This window comes from Cryptomeria japonica, chromosome 5, assembly GCF_030272615.1.
Source record: "Cryptomeria japonica chromosome 5, Sugi_1.0, whole genome shotgun sequence".
Lineage (NCBI taxonomy): Eukaryota > Viridiplantae > Streptophyta > Pinopsida > Cupressales > Cupressaceae > Cryptomeria > Cryptomeria japonica.
Genome location: NC_081409.1, coordinates 241,431,158 through 241,449,818, shown reverse-complemented (window position 1 = coordinate 241,449,818; position 18,661 = coordinate 241,431,158). Strand labels below are relative to the sequence as shown.

The 18,661-nt window shown below is 36.2% G+C and overlaps 1 protein-coding gene across 3 annotated transcripts in view; it reads right to left on the bottom strand.

The window, feature by feature from the left end:
* Nucleotides 1–18,661, bottom strand: part of LOC131028835 (uncharacterized) — a 246,320-nt gene that overhangs the window by 189,563 nt on the left and 38,096 nt on the right. For all 3 annotated transcript variants that reach the window (XM_057959189.2, XM_057959188.2, XM_057959190.2), the window contains exon 6: nucleotides 16,608–16,626. In XM_057959189.2, coding sequence (XP_057815172.2) covers nucleotides 16,608–16,626 — 19 coding nt within the window. The remainder of the gene's footprint in view (nucleotides 1–16,607; nucleotides 16,627–18,661) is intronic.

Genomic DNA, 18,661 nt, shown 5'->3' with positions numbered 1-18,661 from the left:
ATCCCTCCGTGGTGAGATGGATGCATTGTTCAGGGAAGATGGAATTTTACTACTGCCCCTACTTCCTACAGCTGATACTGTCCTGCTACGGCTCCAATGCCTTCAAGTATATCACCCATATTAGACTCAAAGGGTGGTTCTGCGACAAAATTTAAATCCACTCTAGGTCTCCTGCATGGGTAATATCTATAGGTACCAAATCTGCCCCGCTGCATAGAATTACTCTGATGACCCCCAGGTTGGCAAGATCATCACTCTGGAACCACTGAAAGATCCCTGACTAGAATTCTTATCCAAACTACTGATTGTTTACAAATTCAAATTCTTTGACTAGCAAAAAATGGTTTTGGAAGTTTATTGTAGTTTCAAATTTTTTGTAGTTTTTTGGATTTTTGACAATATATAAAAAATAATAAATGCAATACACTAAATATAGAACTGATAATAGTTTCCAAACTGCTGATTATTAATTGCAGCAAGTAACAAATAATTAATAAAGGGGATTCTTGATAGAAATAAGTCGTTCAAGGCCTACCAGGAGTCCAAAGCTGGGGTTTGAAGGTAGAATTTGAGCCTGAACTGAAGCAATGGCTGCTCTAAGCACCTCCAGCTGCTACTGAGGGTTGCAAATGACTTTATTCAATTCGAGCATAATTACCAAAAACTAATACTGAAGAATTACCCAGTTGGAATTCCAAATTCTTGCCAGGCAAGATTCCCAAATTATGTCCCTTTTCCTCAATGAATTGCTTGTGTAGACCACATGTTTTGGAATTCCTCTGAATAAACAATGGATCTGTTCTTCCTTATTGCTGACAATAAAATTAATCCCAATTCCAGCTCCTAAATACCCCTAGTTTATTTATTTGGCAACCACACCTCCAGGCTAGGGTACGGCTGGCTGCAAAATGGTACGGCTGGCATTAATTACGAATGATCTGCAAAGAACTCTCTCCAAAACCGCCCAGATCTGATCAATTCCACTTTCCCTTAAATCTGATGTCTGAAACAAAGGAATTTGGGCCCCCAATGGCCTGATAAGTGCATAAATATGAGTGCTGGAGTGATGTAGAAGTCTGGGGTAACGTCCAACCAGTCCAAGATTGAAGGGTTTCATCCTCAATCAAGCTTCCACAAGCTGTACCTGCTATGGCAGACTGCTGCAGAGACCAAATGAATAATTTCCAAAACAAAAAATGATGCCTCTTTCCAAATCCAAGCCTCCTTTTTACCCCTCAAACCCTCATCGTACTATTTGGCATCATTTAAAGATTCCAAAGGAATCTTTTCTCCTTAAAGAAGTTCGATCAGCAATGAGGGGATAATTAGTCATTAAGAAGGGGCCATAATAAAGTTACTTTACCACCTAGGGATGTGTGCAAGGTAACTTAATAAAGTCTTTATTAAACATCTTTTAAATTAACTTTTTCTATTTTTAGAAAAATTAACTTATGTAACTTTATATTATAAAGTTACTTTATTATTTCCACCAAAGTCATAAGATGACTAAGTCTAGGTTCCCTTTGGCTAGCAAATTCATCTCCCAACACCGAACTTCACCTATGGAGATGGATGAGAGGTGAATCTGAGCAACTGAATGGCAACTAAAGAAGAGGGGACATTACAGAAATCTTTATAAAAACACCATTACCCATACCACAAAGAACAACCTCCTTGCCATCATGATCGAATTTCAGGTCCATGGTTTTGAAATTTTGGGATATTTCACCACTGGAATAAAGCAACCATACCCCTAACACTACGATTGTATCCCCTATACCAATTACATGAAAATCAACAAACATTTTGTACGAACCCAGTGTAATGTCTAGTCCTCTAACCCTCCTAGTGCATGATTTGGTATTTCCATCTGCCACCATAACACAAAATCCCTAAAATTCTTCTCTAGGTAATCCCCTCTGTCTAACCAAACTCTCATCAATAAATTTGTGGGTTCACCCACAATCAACCAATACCATCACCTTTTGTCACTTCAACACTCCACAACCTCTAAATGGGTGGTACCAAGGTGCACCTAATAGTTCAACTAAAGTGTTACCTATAGACCTATCCTCTTCACGAGTTTCTACCTCTACCTCTACCTCTTCCTCCTATAGGACTACCTAAGGTTCCTCTATCTACTCCTCGTCCTCAAACATTTCCTCTTTGAAATGGGCATGTCCTTTCAAGAGACACCTATTTCCTAACTCCCAACGCTCTTTCCATGAAAAGCAAAGATTCTTTCTCTAGAGTTTGTTCCTAGATTCTACTTAGTGGTTTCGGCTATTCTTTGTTTGGGGAACTCAGATGGAAAGGTTTCTTTTGCTGCCCAAATTTGGAACTCCTTGGTTGTCCATAAGGTTTTGGATTTGATTGGCCATGAGGTGCTGATCTTTGTTGCCCTATAGGATGAAATCTGCCCTTGTTAGCTGAAGTTTTGAGATCCAAGGCGTTCTTAATGGCCTCCTACAAGAGGCTCAATTATGCCCTCAATAGAAAAAACCACCACCCTCCTCTCTAAAAATAAAGTGCCATAACTAATAGCCTCTAAAAATCAGCTACGTCGAGTGAGTGACTATTTTAGTTGACCTAGCTCACAATTGCGGATCTCTAGATCAATTTGATCAAATCTCTCAATGAACACATCACTAAACTTTGCATACAAATGATATGACGGTGCCCTAGAGTGATCAACTATGGTACAACCACTCATGTGATACACCCTCAAGATGAAGAGTAGTGAATTTGATGGCCTCAAATTGTGTCCAATTTTTTAATCCAAGAGCGTGAAGTACACTTATTGATCCATTAAATGTAGGAAGTGTCAATTTTCCCAATGCCTATTTGAGATCTCACGGATTTGTCCATTGTCCTGTCTCTACTCTCTAACCAGCCTTGTTCTTCTTCAAACTCATAAAAGTTGTGACATAACCTCCTTAATTTCAGCTGGTAGAAATCTATACTCATAATTGGCCACTAGGCCATCAACAATGGAAGTCTAGATTTTTGGCTCAACAACATACCTCTTCCCTACGAATGAAATTAGATTGAAAAAGCCTCATAGAAAACCCTATAACTAGCCTTTGAATGTTTTGGTGAATGTTTACCCCTAATGAGCTAACTTCACAAATGTGTTCCCTCAATATGTTATTTTCCTGCATAATCAAAATCGACTGTCATATCTACTAACCATTCATGTCCCTACACAAGCCTCTCAAATTGAACATCTCTGCATCCCTATTATTTTGACCCATTACCTCCTTGTCTTTTTGGGACACCTCCATGACCTGTTGTCCCACAATGATATCTAAATGATTTGAATCTTTCCTCCTTTCCCACTAGTAAAATTTCAATTCCTTGTCACCATCATGTATGAAACCCAGTCTAAAAAAGTTTTCACAAAATGTTTTTCCTACAGCTGGCCAGAAAGGTGCTTTAATACCAATAATATATTCCCTTCTAGGGTTTCCAACGATTCTACAAAATAAACTCAAATTTTCTGCCAATTTTACTTTTGTTTTCGGAGAATACGTTTCTATTTTATATTTTATCTTTTAAAAATATCCATTTCATATGAATAAAAAAATTATTTATATTCAGATTAAATACAAGATGAATAACTTTTTAATGAAGTTTTACTCAAACTTAATATTCAAATGAATTTAGGAACCCGAAGCCTATAGTCCCTTTTTTATTGTTGAGCCTAAACAATGTTGGATGTGGTGGCCAATTTGAGGTAGTGTTGCTGCCTCAATTTGCAGATAAATTTTTTAAACTTCCCAAGGCCTACATGTGCCTCTCCCCAACCTGCAATTCCTTTTCCTTTTTTTCGCAATGTCAAATCAAATGCAGCTAGCAGTTGGACAAGAAACAGCGAACTTTTGAATGTGTCCCACACTTTTATTCTTCATACAGCCAATTCCTTGGTTTGGCTATGATTTCCCAAGGGCGGCTGTGCATGGGATTAATGTTCCTCAAATAAATAACACAACTAAAACTTTCATTTTTTTGCCTAGATCTCCATGTTGATCTGTCACATCATTAAAATTTGTCTTTTTCCCTTTTTATTTCAGCGACCAGCTCTTTATTGACTTTTCTTGAAAGTTGGAGAATGGTGGCCGGTGCCATGTCCTGAAAATCCTTTCGCGTTTGTTGCAACTAGGATTAAGTCCACAATCTTCTAAATTTTGGAGTCCTTGTTGCTCATTTTGAGATGCCAATCCAAGAATGCAATGGCCTACTTTATTGTAAATAATAACAGCTGTAAAATGGTATGGCTTGATTTATTTCAAAATAATAATACCTGTGAAATGGTGGAATTCCTATAAGCTCAATTTTGGTCTCGGGATGAAGCCAACCTATGAGAACTACGATATTTTCATCTCCCTATTCTGGAAGATCCAAGAGGGTTTTCGTCCTCTAGGAAGAGAATGTTGAACATGAGCTCTACAAAGGGTTTTTGAAAATTGCCAATCATAGAATGAATTACTCTTCCAATATATTAATTTTTATGCTTTTTCCAGCCAACCCTACAAAATGATTAAAAATTAATTTTTTATTTTGATTTAAATATTTATTATTTGTCACCTTATGACTTTTATTTGACTTTTGGCCCAAAATAGTAATAATAAATTGTCATTTTTCTTCAACGATATGACTTATGCACTTTTATGAACATTTAATAAATTCTTATTATATTATTCCCCTACAAATCCTCCCTTCAACCTACGGGAAAAAGATAGGTTGTGAATCCACTATTTGACTCAATTTGAAAAGGCGGACACTACAATGTGTCACAAAATGGAACCATATATGCAATAGAAGAACTCTTTGAATTAGCAAGGGAAGCTCCTTGTAAATAAAAGCTAACCTAATTTGCATAGTATATACTCACTATTTCCAACCTTTATAATATTTTTTTGGGTGTTTCATTTTCATATTGAATAAAAAGTAAATGTGTTTCTTTGTGGATTCATCTAGACCAAAAGGCTAGCATGCACTTTAATGCTAGGCAAAAGAATTTTTTAACTAAATCTATCTATTGTGAAGATAATCTGAGTAAAACATACCTATGGTTGTCAATTAGATGAACAAAAAAAAACCATACGTGAAACAAGATCAAATTGGAGACAAAAAAATTAAGCATAAAAGCATTACACACAAAGTTGCAAGACTTGTTTCAATGGTAATTGTAATACAATGCTTATAATAATTATAAAAATTGTACTCAGCACAAAAAAATAAACATCAAAACAAGAAGTTAATGAGGAGCAATTTCAGCAATAGGCAAGCTTGAAAATCATTATTGTTCCACTAAGTGTAAAAAAGCACTTATTTATAGTATTTAGAAAAATGAATGAGATTTAACTACTACTATCTTCTAGGAATAGCTTGATTGCATGAATGCAAACTTTATTATAAATCATCCTATCCGCTAATTCTAACTCTAAGATATGTGACTGACACTAAACTGGTGAATGAAAGTATTACAAATTGTCACTTTAAAGCTCAACCCCCTCACATGAAGAAAGATCTATAAACAATTGATCTAACATACAAGAATGGTGGAAAGCTGAAAAATAACTACTCTTCTAAACAAACTCCTTATGTTTAAAAATAACTGCATCAACTTTCTTTAGCATCATTTGCCATTTTATGTTTGCAGCCTATTTTATATTTTCCTCATAGGCACAAATTAGTTAACATGACAACCACTTTTGTAAGCTAACAAAAAGAGAATTCTATGTAGACATAGCTTTGAAGGTTACCCTTTTAAGCCCTTGTATGTCCATGCAAATGTGTCCTTGTATTCCATAAGGATATTGAATGCTGCCCCCTTCAATGGTAGGGTCCCAATCATCTCCAACCATGATCGTTTGTGGATTGCCTTCATCTCCTAGATTCACTTTCTTCATTCTCAATTCCTCGTAATTGATCATTTTGTCTCGCTCAAAGCAATGGGCTAGCTACTCCCTCCTTGTACTCATAATACTTTGGAGGAGACATCTGACTTGTTATCGCTTGATTCTTCAATTTTCCCAATTTGCAACATGTTGCAATCAGTCCGGAACACTTTGTAGTCTTCCATTTGCTAGTGAAAAGTCCATTCAAGGAGCTTGTTTCATCCTCGGGGCAATTATGGAGGATGATAACTCCTTCGTCATTCAGTTCCATGAACCATCTTTCTTATTTTACTCCTAATTCTCCTCCTTAGATCTCTAAACCAGAGGAAGCAATCCCTTCACTCACCGCTTGGTTCCTCAAGTCAATGATGTACTTCCTCCCTTTGTTTTCTATCGAGAGGATGTTCCAGTTCTAAATGTGATCTGCCTTGGCTATAATCAGCCATCCTCTCTTGAGCAATGCATCAGATGCTTTCTTTTGTAATGGGATGACCACAAATATCAGCAACAATTGTTGGGTTCCTATCGTTACCTTTTGCGGCATCAACACCCCAACGGCTTGATTCCATGCTTCCCAAGGCATTTCCATGTATACTCCAATAGTACGTTGACACCCAATCCTAAATAGACAATGCTATCTATCAAATTTTTCCCCATGTTCTACATTTGCACAACAACTGACATGTTTCCTTTGTTCACTGTCGGCAACATTAGGTCAATGACATTCTCACTAGGGTGGCGGTTTTATATCATGTCCCTACTTGTACCTTCATGTTGCCACTTTTGATTGTAACCAACCATGTCGATGAATTCCACTCTTAGTTGTGGCATGCTTTGAAGTTATGTCACTTTTATTGGTATGGCTGTTTGTAGCACCTATCATACTATGTTCTTCTTTGACTTCATGACCCCTCAATTAACACCATTTCTACTTTATCTGAGTTTCTTTGGCAGTCCTTGGTGAAGTGTCCCCATTCATTACACTTACAACATTGAATAATTGGTTTTCCCTTGGCATCATATTCGATTTTTCTTCTTGGTCTACTATTGTTGAACCAATTATTGTTTCCCTATTTACACACACTCTGCTAGGAGATGTATTGGGATTATTAATTTGTGGTTTTGGTGTAGTCAGTGGGTTTGATTGTTCCCCCTAAATGAAGAGCACTTGTGTGCTTCTTGTCTTGACGCTGTATGGGCACTCTATGATGGAATGTCCCATCACTTGGCTTTGTTGTTTTATTTACCATACCATATATCATTTATCATCATGCTTAATAAAAGGCACTTCTCAGTGATGCAGTCTTGTACTGAAACAAGCCATTGACATCAGGATGCGTATTGCAGACTAAGGTACACAGTTATTTCGATTTCAACAAAATTAATGATTGAGCTCAAAGTTTGCGTACTTGGACTTGTCTTAGACTAGGCAAACCAAAAAAAAATTGACTATGCAAAAACTTGACTACTTCAAAAATACTTAAATTTCTTTTAAAAAAAAAAATTTTCAAAGTTCAGGGGCTTCTAACCATAGTTTGCATACTCGGACTTGACTTAGATTTGGCAAGGAAATAAGAAAATGTACTCCTCAAAATTTGCAATTGTCCTCCATGCAACTATTACAAACCCTACCTGTGAAAGGAAATATCAGAATAACCAAGTTCAAAAGTTGTTCAATGCATGCCTTCTTTTCAATGCAACTACCATTAGTTACTTCAAAAACAAGAAAAAGTGCCCAAGGGACTAGTATTTCCTTCAAATCGTGATCTCACACAGCTCACAAAAAAAATTATTGCAAAGCATGACTGGTGCAATTAGTTCAAGGTTCATATCTTTGAAATTCCATGGTGTGTTCGCTATTGCAGTATTCAACCCATGTCAAGTGAGTCCACTATTGGACTTACCAAATACTCATGACAAGTTTGGCACAAGTACTCCAGATTCAAGATGGTCATGTTGCGAGTTGAAACTCACATGACTTGCTTTTTAAAGACATGCGAGTACTCGTCGAGATTACAAGTACTTGGTGAGTATGCCAACTATGATTGAGCTATACATTCAAATATGACCTTCTAGCCTCTAGGTATGGAATATTGATAGTATAACAATAGTAACCTAAAGAGTACTGTACATAGGCTATCTTGCTCAATCATCAAACTAGGCATAATTCTATGAGGTGAAATCAACCTAAGGCAATAGTTGGAGTATGCTACTTTGAAGTCAAAAACTAAGAGGAATATGCACCAAATCCTACTTAATCCTATGAGGAATGTATCAAAAGTTTCCAAATCTATGTAAATGTCAACATAGTAACAGCACTTGAATAAAAACAAGAATAGATGAGAAGTAGAACAAAATAGGACCACCACAACACAATATGACAGCAGATGTACCTTGGAAAAACCCTCATAAAAGTAAAACCAAGCCTCCAAAGGATTGCACCTAATCAGCAACAAAGGTTACAATAAAATATCGAAGTCTTTGAATCTGGAAGAACTCTAGCAACATAACCCTAAATAAAACTTAATAATATCTTGATCTCAAGCACTATATATAGGCTAGAAGACTTAGATAACCAAAACTGATTTCAAAAACATAAGCCAAAATCAAGTTAAGGTTGTCCAAGTCCAAAACATGTGCTCCACCTATAAAATTTACTCGTCCACAATTAGAATGAAACTGAATTGACCATTTTAACTTTATGATCAAGAGCTCCAGCTATAACTCCCAAGCACTCCAACATAAAGCAATAATTACACCTACATAGAACTTATATTCAGCTATGTGTAGTTAATCACAAATGCTATTCATGGTCCACCTAGTAACCCTCTATTTAATGACTTCATCCAACTATCATAAGACAAATGACACATAGCAAAGAGTGCTAACTATGTAATCTCAAGATTCCATCCAAGTGGAGCATCACTTTCTAAGTGGGAATGTTACTTACAATATAGCATTGCTCCTAGACCTAAGACTTTGTAAGGAGTACAACACCTACTACTCTAGTCCTAAAAATATCCCATTTATTTTATACATAAAGAACTAATGCTAGCGATTGATCCCATAGCCATCCCACGCCATCTAAATTAATCTATGCTCACAAGCTTTATCAAAACATCTACAACATTCACCAATGTATCCACATTCTAAACCATAATCACCTTCTCTTCGACCATGTCACAAACAGAGTGTTATTACACATCAATGTGCTTTGTCCACACATGAAAGGTAGGATTCTTTAGCAAGTTGATAGCATTCTAACTATCACACTAAATTATAACTATATCATAATTAAATCCAATGACCAAACACAGTCTTCAAATCTAGACTACTTCCTTACAAACATGAGTAGCCATTATGTATTCTAATTCAATAGTCAAAAGAACAACCATAGCCTATTGCTTGCTCACCCAATTAATCATACCACTAAACAAGGTGCAAATATAGGGTGCAAATATCTAAAGACACTCTTCCCTAAAATCTAGTGCTCAATGCTTAGATTGAACTTAACTACTTAGGAGATCCACCGCTTGGACAATGTCTAGTCTAGTGCAGTCCATAGCATACATAAGACTACCAACTTGCACTTGACATGGCTCGCGTCCTTCTATCCCATCTGCTGTCAAAGGGCACTAATCAGCAAAATCCTTTTGTCCCCACAACAACAGAAACACTCAATAGTTTGCAATCCTAAATTTTGAACCACTACAAAACAGAGAGCATATTTGCTGTAGTTGATTTTTATTTATTTTTTGCTCTATTTCTATTGTTCTCCAGCCCTAAGATGAACTAGCTACTCTCAAGTCCAACATATCAAACTCTTCTACAACCTAAAATTTCAAAGCCCTAATCATTTCATTATTGTTATTGACGAACATATCATCCACATATATAATAGTAAAATGATCATTGTCTTGTTTGAAGTAAACACAGTGATCCAACTTAGCTCTAACACACCCCAACTTGGAAGAAATGTTGAACTTCTAATACCAGATCTTAGGTAACAATTTAAGACCATAGAGAGACTTCAACTTGCAAACCAAACATTTCTACTCTCAACCTCAAAGCACTCTAGTTATGTCATGTAGACCTCCTCCATATCCCCAAGCAAAAAAAATTCTCCACATTCATTTGTCCAACCAAAAGGACAAATGTAGCAAACACAAATTACAAAAACCTAATAGATGTGCTTCACAATAGGAGAGAAGATCTCACTTGAAATCAACTCTCTCAACCTATGAAAAGCCCTTAGCCACTAAACTTGCCTTGTACTTCTTAACTTTTCCATCTAAACTGTATTTCTTCTTGAAAACCCCTTTGCGGCCAACAAGTTGTGTATCCTTAGGAAGCTTCTCCAAGTCCCATGTATTGTTCTTCTCTGGTACAGCCATCTCAAATCAGTATACTCAAGATAAGATTCTGAGTAAATCCCACTACCTCGACCTGGGTAGATCTTCCACTACTGAAGCCAACTTTCTCCAATAGGGTTTTCGTCCTCAGGAAGGCTCAGATGAACTACGTCCAATCCCTAGAACCACACAAGGTTTTCAAAAAAGAAATAATAATCTTCAACATACTCCAATGAGCTCCAAAATCATTTTTTATAAACTCAAGATCAACGCCCTATTAAAATATTCGATGTTATTAAACAATAGAGCGAGAACTCTATATAAAGAATTTACAAGAGACAATGTTTCTAAAAGAGACAATCGTAAACTTTAGCTGAAAAATAGAAACTAGCTAAAGACAACTAAGATGACTAAGATGACCATTAAAGAAATATTACAATATTCTAATACACCCTAATTAGGGTCGTGCAACCTTTTACATTAATTTTAAATTCACCTTAGGTATCCCTAAGTTGCCAATAAAATCACTTTATTAAATTAAAAAACATTAGTTAAAAAATAAATTTAACTTTATATTTTAATGTTATTTAAAATAAAATATCAAAACACCTTGTCGCAAAGAAATCATCAACTTAAGAAATCACCAACTTTCAAAAAATAGTAACTCTGCCAACTACCAAGTCAATGTCCAAAACTGACACTTACTAGAAATGGTAAGTATGAAAAACTGTCTAAAATCCCTCCAAAAAGTGTCAAACATCTCCAATAAACCACCTAAGCACACTGGCAACATCCAAGAACTCCCCAACTCGCTGACACAAACCCTGAAAATCAGCTCCAACTGCACTACAAGAGACTACAAAAAAATTGGGACATTACAATAAAGATACCCAATGAAGGTACTTCTTTGCTTTAACTTCGATTTTGATCTCTTCTCCTTATCTGTATGTACATATGCCTCACAATCAAAAATCATAATATGCTACTATGGAGGCTTATTTTTAACCAAGCCTCCTCAAAGATTATTTCCATAAGAGCTTAAATAGAAGACTTATTAATTAGGTAACAAGCTATGCTCACAACTTTTTCCCAAAATTTTTGTTCTAAACCAACTCCATTGAACATGCTCTTAGCTTTCTTCATTAGTGTCATGGTCAATCCTTTTCTCTATATGGTTTCAACAAGAGAATTGAACTCCTTGATTGAAAAGACCTTAGATTTGGGCCTAAAGAAAAGTAGGCATAATTACATCAACAAGTCGTTAATAAAAGATACATATTGTAAGGATTTCACTATCAATCACATCTACAATCCCTACAGATCTAGCAAAACTCAAATAAAACTTAACCCAATTCTATTTTCTATTTACACAATATTCACAAAAATCAAAATCAAGTGAACGATCAATTAGCCCTTCTAAGTTTTAATATTTCAATGCCCTTAGCACATTCATGGTATTTTGCACAGGAAACTTCTAATTCCTTAACTTGGAAATATTAGAACCATCACATTTCATGGCTCTATCATCTAAAAAAAATAGAGTACCAAAATAAAATCCCTTAGCCATGATCATGGCCCCACTCACCATCTTACATCTATCTTTGTTGAAAACCACCTTGTTGTGCATAATGCACACACACACCATACTTTTGACAGGGGACCCCCGTTGTTGCCCTTTTGCCTGCCTAAATGAAAGAGAACCCCTCCATTTCATGGAAATGTCCCGCAAAAAGAAACACTCAGCAAAATGAGGTCTTTGTGCCAATAGCCTCTGCAAACGCCCTCAAAAAGCCGGACTAAATCCTGAATTCACTAGGTGAAGGGCTGAGAGAAAGCAAAATCGCACACAAGTCAAAAACACCTTCTGGAGAATTGCACAAATCGCCCAAAAGGGCCGAGGCAAAAGGAACTAAAATCGCACATATTTTTATCAAAATCCCGAGTTTGACAGAAGGGGGCTTAAAAATTGTTTAATCACAATTTACCAGTAAGGCCCGAAGTTCTAGCAATGAGCATTCAAAACCAAATTTTGGCATTTTTATGTTGTTTTGCAAGTCATGGGGAAGTCACGCGATTTGCCCCTAAAACCCGAAATTCGTTTTTTATCAGAGGGCATGCAAACACCAAAAATCGTGCAATGTTCTTCATTGGGCTGAAGTTTCTCAAAAACCATCAAATACGAAGTTGCGAGGTCAGACAAAAAATCACCCATTTTATATGCGAATTCGTAGCAGAAGAAGTCACCCATTCTAATTAAAATGCCCGAATTTCATTTATTTTTGGGGCATTTAAAACCAAGGAGTCCTCTAAGATAAGCTCGCACTTTTTCATTACAAAACCCGAGTTTAATTTCAAGTGAAAGGGGGGTTTAAGATAAAGTCACCCATTCTAGGCAAAGTGACCGAATTTACAACTTAGGAGAAGGGTGCTTTAGAGTTTGAAAGTTGCCAACCTAAACTCGTGCATAGTAATCAAATTGGCCGAGTTTCACTTTGGCCAAGGTGGCCAAATTTCCAAAAGCATAGGCGTTTAAGGCAAACCAAATTCGCACATTCAAGCCCAAGAGTCAGAATTTTATAACCAAAGGCAAAGGGTGAATCATTCAACAAATTCGGCATTTAGCAAAGTTTTGCAAGATGCAAAAGGCTTGCTCATTTTAAGATAAATGCCTAATTTCACTAAAGAGCACTAAATCACATTTTTTTAATTAAAAGACCGAGTTTGCTTCAACAAGGGACGTTTAAAACAAATCTTGGCATATTTGTTTAAAAAGTCGCATTTTAAAACCCTAATTTCACAAAAGGAGATTTGTATTGTTTTAAAAGTAATCATCTTTCGTCTTCACCAAAACAAGGCCCGACGTTGCCCTAGAATTTAATATTTGTTAAATTGATTTACTTAATTTGTAGATCGACGACGTCGACCTGAAGCTCAAATCGGAGACCCAATCGCAATCAAAGCCTAAAGAGCAAGGATGCAGAAGCACAAGATCAAAACGACAGTACCAGGCATTGCCAATGAAGAACGCATCGTAAAGTGTAAAACGAGCAAGATTGAAGACAAAAGAGCACACAGAATGCTACAAATATGCATTCTCAGAAACACACAACTGGAATTAATTCCAAAAAATCAATTTAAAAAACTGAAATTGTTTAATGTAAAAAACTGTCGGTGGGCCCCATTCAAGACATTTTAAAACAGAGGGACACAAGACAGTTATTTCCAACTACTAGATTGACCTGAATTAATGCCAAACAGTGGTCGGTAGCTGGAAAGGTGGTTGGGAGGACAACTGAAGAGTTAATAGGCATGGGTTAAAGCTGCCAAGTTCTAGAGGGCAGATCAAGGTCCTTGGATGTTGTTCATCCTGGCCTTTGATTCAATTTGTAAAATCTATAAAAGGCAGGATGCCTCTCATTGTAAAGGGTTAGAACAAGTTAGATTTTTAGACTCTTAAAGGTTAGAATTAGTTATATTTTAGTAATTAGATGTAGTTTTTTCAGATTAGGAGTACCATAGAACTGCTGAAGAAATTGTTGTAATAGCAGTTTGAAGCAAATATATGAACATTGAAATATGGTGTTTGTTGTCTTTGTTTTCTTTTGTTTACATGGTTTCCCTTCAGTTGGTTAGTTAGAAGTAGAGTTCAATGATTTCAATGACGAAATGTGGGGGGTATTGATGCATTTCAAGTTCATATCATTGGGGACCTATTGATTGTAGGTCACTGTGCATGGTTAGCCTGAACCCAAAATTGTGCTTAGTTCAACTGTAGGTATTCGTTTTAGGTTGCGCCAGAATTGGGTGCCTAGATGAATCCCCATAGTTTGAAAATCCATTTATCCTTTAGAGCTTGCACTGTTCTTGTCTTGTTGTGAGGATGTCTCTAGCGAAACAAGAACTAGTTTATCGAAATCTGTCTACCCGTTGCATTAGTTGTTATCATCATTGTCCTTAGGTCTCCTAAACCCTATCTATTTTGTTGTTTATTTTCCCAACATGAGAACAGCAGCATCGTTAGATGCGAACCAGCTTGTTGCAAACATAAGTCCCCTTGTGTTTCCAGCAAAACACATCAAACCGTTGAGCTATCCCACAGTCATGACCTGACATTTGGAACCTTGAGGTTGTCCCCTTTGATCAACTAAAACAGCATTAGGGATTACTAAGCAAGAATATTCTATTCTGCGTTGACCGGAGGGAGTTGTAGTAATACAAATTTAACCACGTCAACACACCTACACACCAACATTAGTGAAATTGCTTATAGAAATTAGGTTTCTCATCAAACTCAAAATGTGAAGAACGTTGGAGAGAATTTTGGTCCTCCCATCTCCATTGTCGAGCATGATTTTGCCTTGATCAATGATTTTGGGACAAGAATTATCTACCAAGTACACTTGTCCACCAGTAAAGCTCTAAAAATATAAGAACCACTCCCTAATGTGAATTATGTGAAATAAGCCTCCAAAAATCAATTATCCGTGCACCCTCATTTGCATGTGTAGTAAAGACTAACATAAAGGCATCACCCCAATAGTCATCAGCAATTATTGGATTAGAATTGTAATCACACTCCTTTGCCTTATTTTCCTTGCAATCCTTCTTGTTATGCCTAATCTTGCTTCAATTCCAACATTTTACCTCAGTTCCTTACTCTTGTCCTTCACACAACCTCTAACAATCAAAGCATCTTTGGCAAATTATGATATTTTTCACCTCTTCTCATAGAGTAATACACCCACCAACTCATTAAGCTTTAGCTTTGAGATGGTGCTATTGATTGCCATTACCAAGTTATCCAGTGAATCAAGAAAGGAACATAGAAGAGTAATGCATTGATCCTACTTGTCCATTTTCACATCCACAAATGCTGATTGGCTCGTCACATTGTTAAAGGCATTAAGATGCTCCATCATAAAGTCTCAATTACTCATCCTCAAGGAGTAAAGCTTCTTCCATAGAAAGAGCTAGTTAACAAGGGACTTTATCTAGTACAACTTCCCTAACTTCTTCTAGAGGATCTCAGTGGTGGTTTCTCTCCATGCATTCAAGAGAATTGAATATACAAGACAAAGCCAACAAGGCTCCATGCTTTTTTGTCAATCACTACCAAATCCTCCATCTTGTGCTTCCAAAACTCAAAGTTTCTTTCATTAAACTTCACCACCTCCATTCTAGAAGTCCTTGTCATATCTATTTACTGAAACTCAAGACCAATTGCAAAACTCCCACTTGAACAAGGATTAATACAAAGAACAGCCCTACTCCTCCCACAAATCTACCAAGTTGGCCAAGCATTGATACTAAGTGAAAGGAAATATAATATACACCAAATCTTACTTAATCCTATGAGAAAAATGTTTCAAATTTTCAAATCTAGATTTTTGGCATAGTAACAGCACACAGAATAAGAACAGAATAGAAGTAAAAGAAAATAAAAACCACCACAACAAAATGTACCTTGAGAAAACCCTCATGAGAGAAAATCCCAACCCCCAAAGTACCACACCTAATGTATTAATCAGCAACAAAGGTTACATACAATATCAAGGTCTCCATGTTTCAATGGGGTATACAGTCTAAAATTGGAGGAAATGGAACAGCATAAACCTACATTAAAATTGCAATAATATCTTTATCTCGAACCCCATATATAGAAGCTAAGAAGACCCAAGAAACCAAGAATGGTTTTCCATGACCATGGGCTCAAAACCATGACCAAATCAAGACAAAGTGGTCTAAGTCAAAACCATGCACTAGACCTTTGGGAGTTACTCCACAATAAGAATGTAACTCCTAATTGACCAATTTTACCCCTATGACTAAGGGTTCCAATTGTTATTCCCAAGCACTCCAACGTGATACAATAATTATGCTTACACAAGACTCTATATAACCAATCAAAGATACTAGTCATCGTCCACCTGATAACCCTCTACTCAATAACTTCTTACAAGTGGGGTGCCCTTTTTCATGTTTTCATATAATTTATAATTTTACTAGCATTAAATAATTGCTCCCATTCGTGAAACTAAGGCATACAATAACACCTAGTCTTCTAGTCCTAACAAAACAATCTTCTTAGTTTTCTGAAATTTGATTAATTGGTATGGTATGCACAATATACACATATAAATCATTTTTATTTTTCAAGATGATGACTACTATCACAAAGCAGACTCAGAAGTTCCTAACAAAGTAACACAACAATCACTTTCTCAAGTATTATAATTTTGATCTTGAAAGAAAGAAAATAACATAAAACATTCAAATAAAGGGCAAGGAACTATAACATGTCGCTAACAGGAACAAGCACCAACAATATCGAAGCCAAAAAGTTGGAGCTCACCATCATAGTCAAATACCACCTGCAACACACAAATAAGAATTCACCACTTTAGATTGGAAATATGTACTGACACAAAATAATGAATTCCAAAAACATTAAAGATTTTAGACTGCACTTTTGAGAACAACATATGAGAAAACAAAATAAAACAATATGAGATACAGAAACAACAAAATAGTTGCTAAATAAGGTTTATGTAAAATGCAAATGAAACAAAACATATGCATACGATGGGAGGATTAAATATAACAGCAAACATAAATAGTACAATTTAGAAAGCAGCTTCCTTAACCTTGTTAAAAGGAGGAAAAAAGGACCAGTCTGAATATCAAATATTCTGGAACTGGTGGAAAGATTGTTATAGCAGTGCAATATGAATTGCAGAACAAATAAGGCCCAATAAAGAAATCATTTCATCAGAGGATTCAAGGTTGGCAGGCCAGAAGCGAAGGAGAGGCTTTACAAAGCCTGTTGAGTCAAAAAAGGAGGATAACCCAAAACCATGCCCACTGTCAGAGCCAGACAGCAATGCAAGCCCTCCACCAATGGGGGAGAGTACCAAAGACAATGTCTATAATTGTAACATTCTTATTACAATCTGGACAGAAAATGTACAAATAATCAGAATGATGTCTATCATATCCAATTACCTTGAGAAGTATTGCAAGTATCTTACATGGAGACTATGGAGTTGATTGTGACAAATCCAAGATGTGTTCAGTGAGACAGACGTGGGCATTTATAACATGAAGCAAGGAAAAGGTGGTTCTATCCACATACAACGGTAGATTGAAGGAATTGGTCTCCAGTTGGAAAAACCTCCCATGGACGGATCAAAAAAAAAGATTTTTGAATTTCTTGTACAGCATTAAACTGAAACTCAAGATGATGCTAAAACATGGAGATTTATAACATGAAGCTAGGAAAAGGTGGTTCTGTCCACATTTAACGGGAGATCGAAGGAGTTGATCTCCAAGTTGGAAAACCCTCTTGTGGACAGATCAAAGAAAAGATGATTATTGAATTTTTACAAGGCAGCATTAGACCAAAATCCAAGATGATGCTAAAAATGGTTCTGCTAATGACTTACACTGATATGTATGACAAAGCAATCAACTTAGAAAGTGAAGGGAATGACAACTCGCAACAAAAGCTAGGGAACTACAGGGGTGAGAAAGACTCCTCTGAGTCCCCCAAACATATGATGAGGATATTCAAGGAGTAAAAAGCCAAAACAAAGAAAAAGAAGTATGGTGTAGAAAATGGTGTGTGGAACAGCATACAAGTGTCAATTGTCCAAGCAATCAATTTAAGAAATATAGTGTCAGGTCATTTAGTAAATGACTTCCCGTTTGGCATGAAGAACAAGAAAGAACAGCAAGTGTTGGCCACTTGAGTATCAAGTTCTAAGGAGGCTAAAAGTGGTGGATGCAACAACCCTTAACAAAAGGAAGGGTTCAATGATGCTCAGAATAACCACGTTCAAACATTTAGAGGGATCAAAATTCAAGTTAATGGAGTAATATAAGTGGATTATTTTGCTCCATATGTATATAAAACCAAAAGAACAAATCAAGATCCTTGTTGAGGAATTTAATTTCATTTGACTTCAATATTTTATTTATTAGCCTCTCTCAAGCATAGGTGGACAGATAGGGAAGGCAACCAAGTTTGTATGTTGAGGCTTACTCAAAACCTTTCAATCTCATATTGACAAACCAATAAGAAGTCAACAACCAAAACAGATATATCAGCAGACTGAATTTACTACATGCCTTGAACAGGTAAACAATGATCAAATTGAACTTTACAGCTTTACCACATTAAATCATTAGTGAAGTATTTTATGTTAATGAAGTACTTGATATCACAAACTGGTACCTTTGAACTAATCACAACCAGCATAAGAAGTGGTCATCATATTAGACATTTTGAGTTTCTTCTGTTACAATCCATTTTCCTGTTGGGTGTCTTATAAAAATAGAAAAAATCATTTCTTACAGCAAATGTTAATTTTCACAAGACAACAACAAACAGGAATGGCACTTGAAATT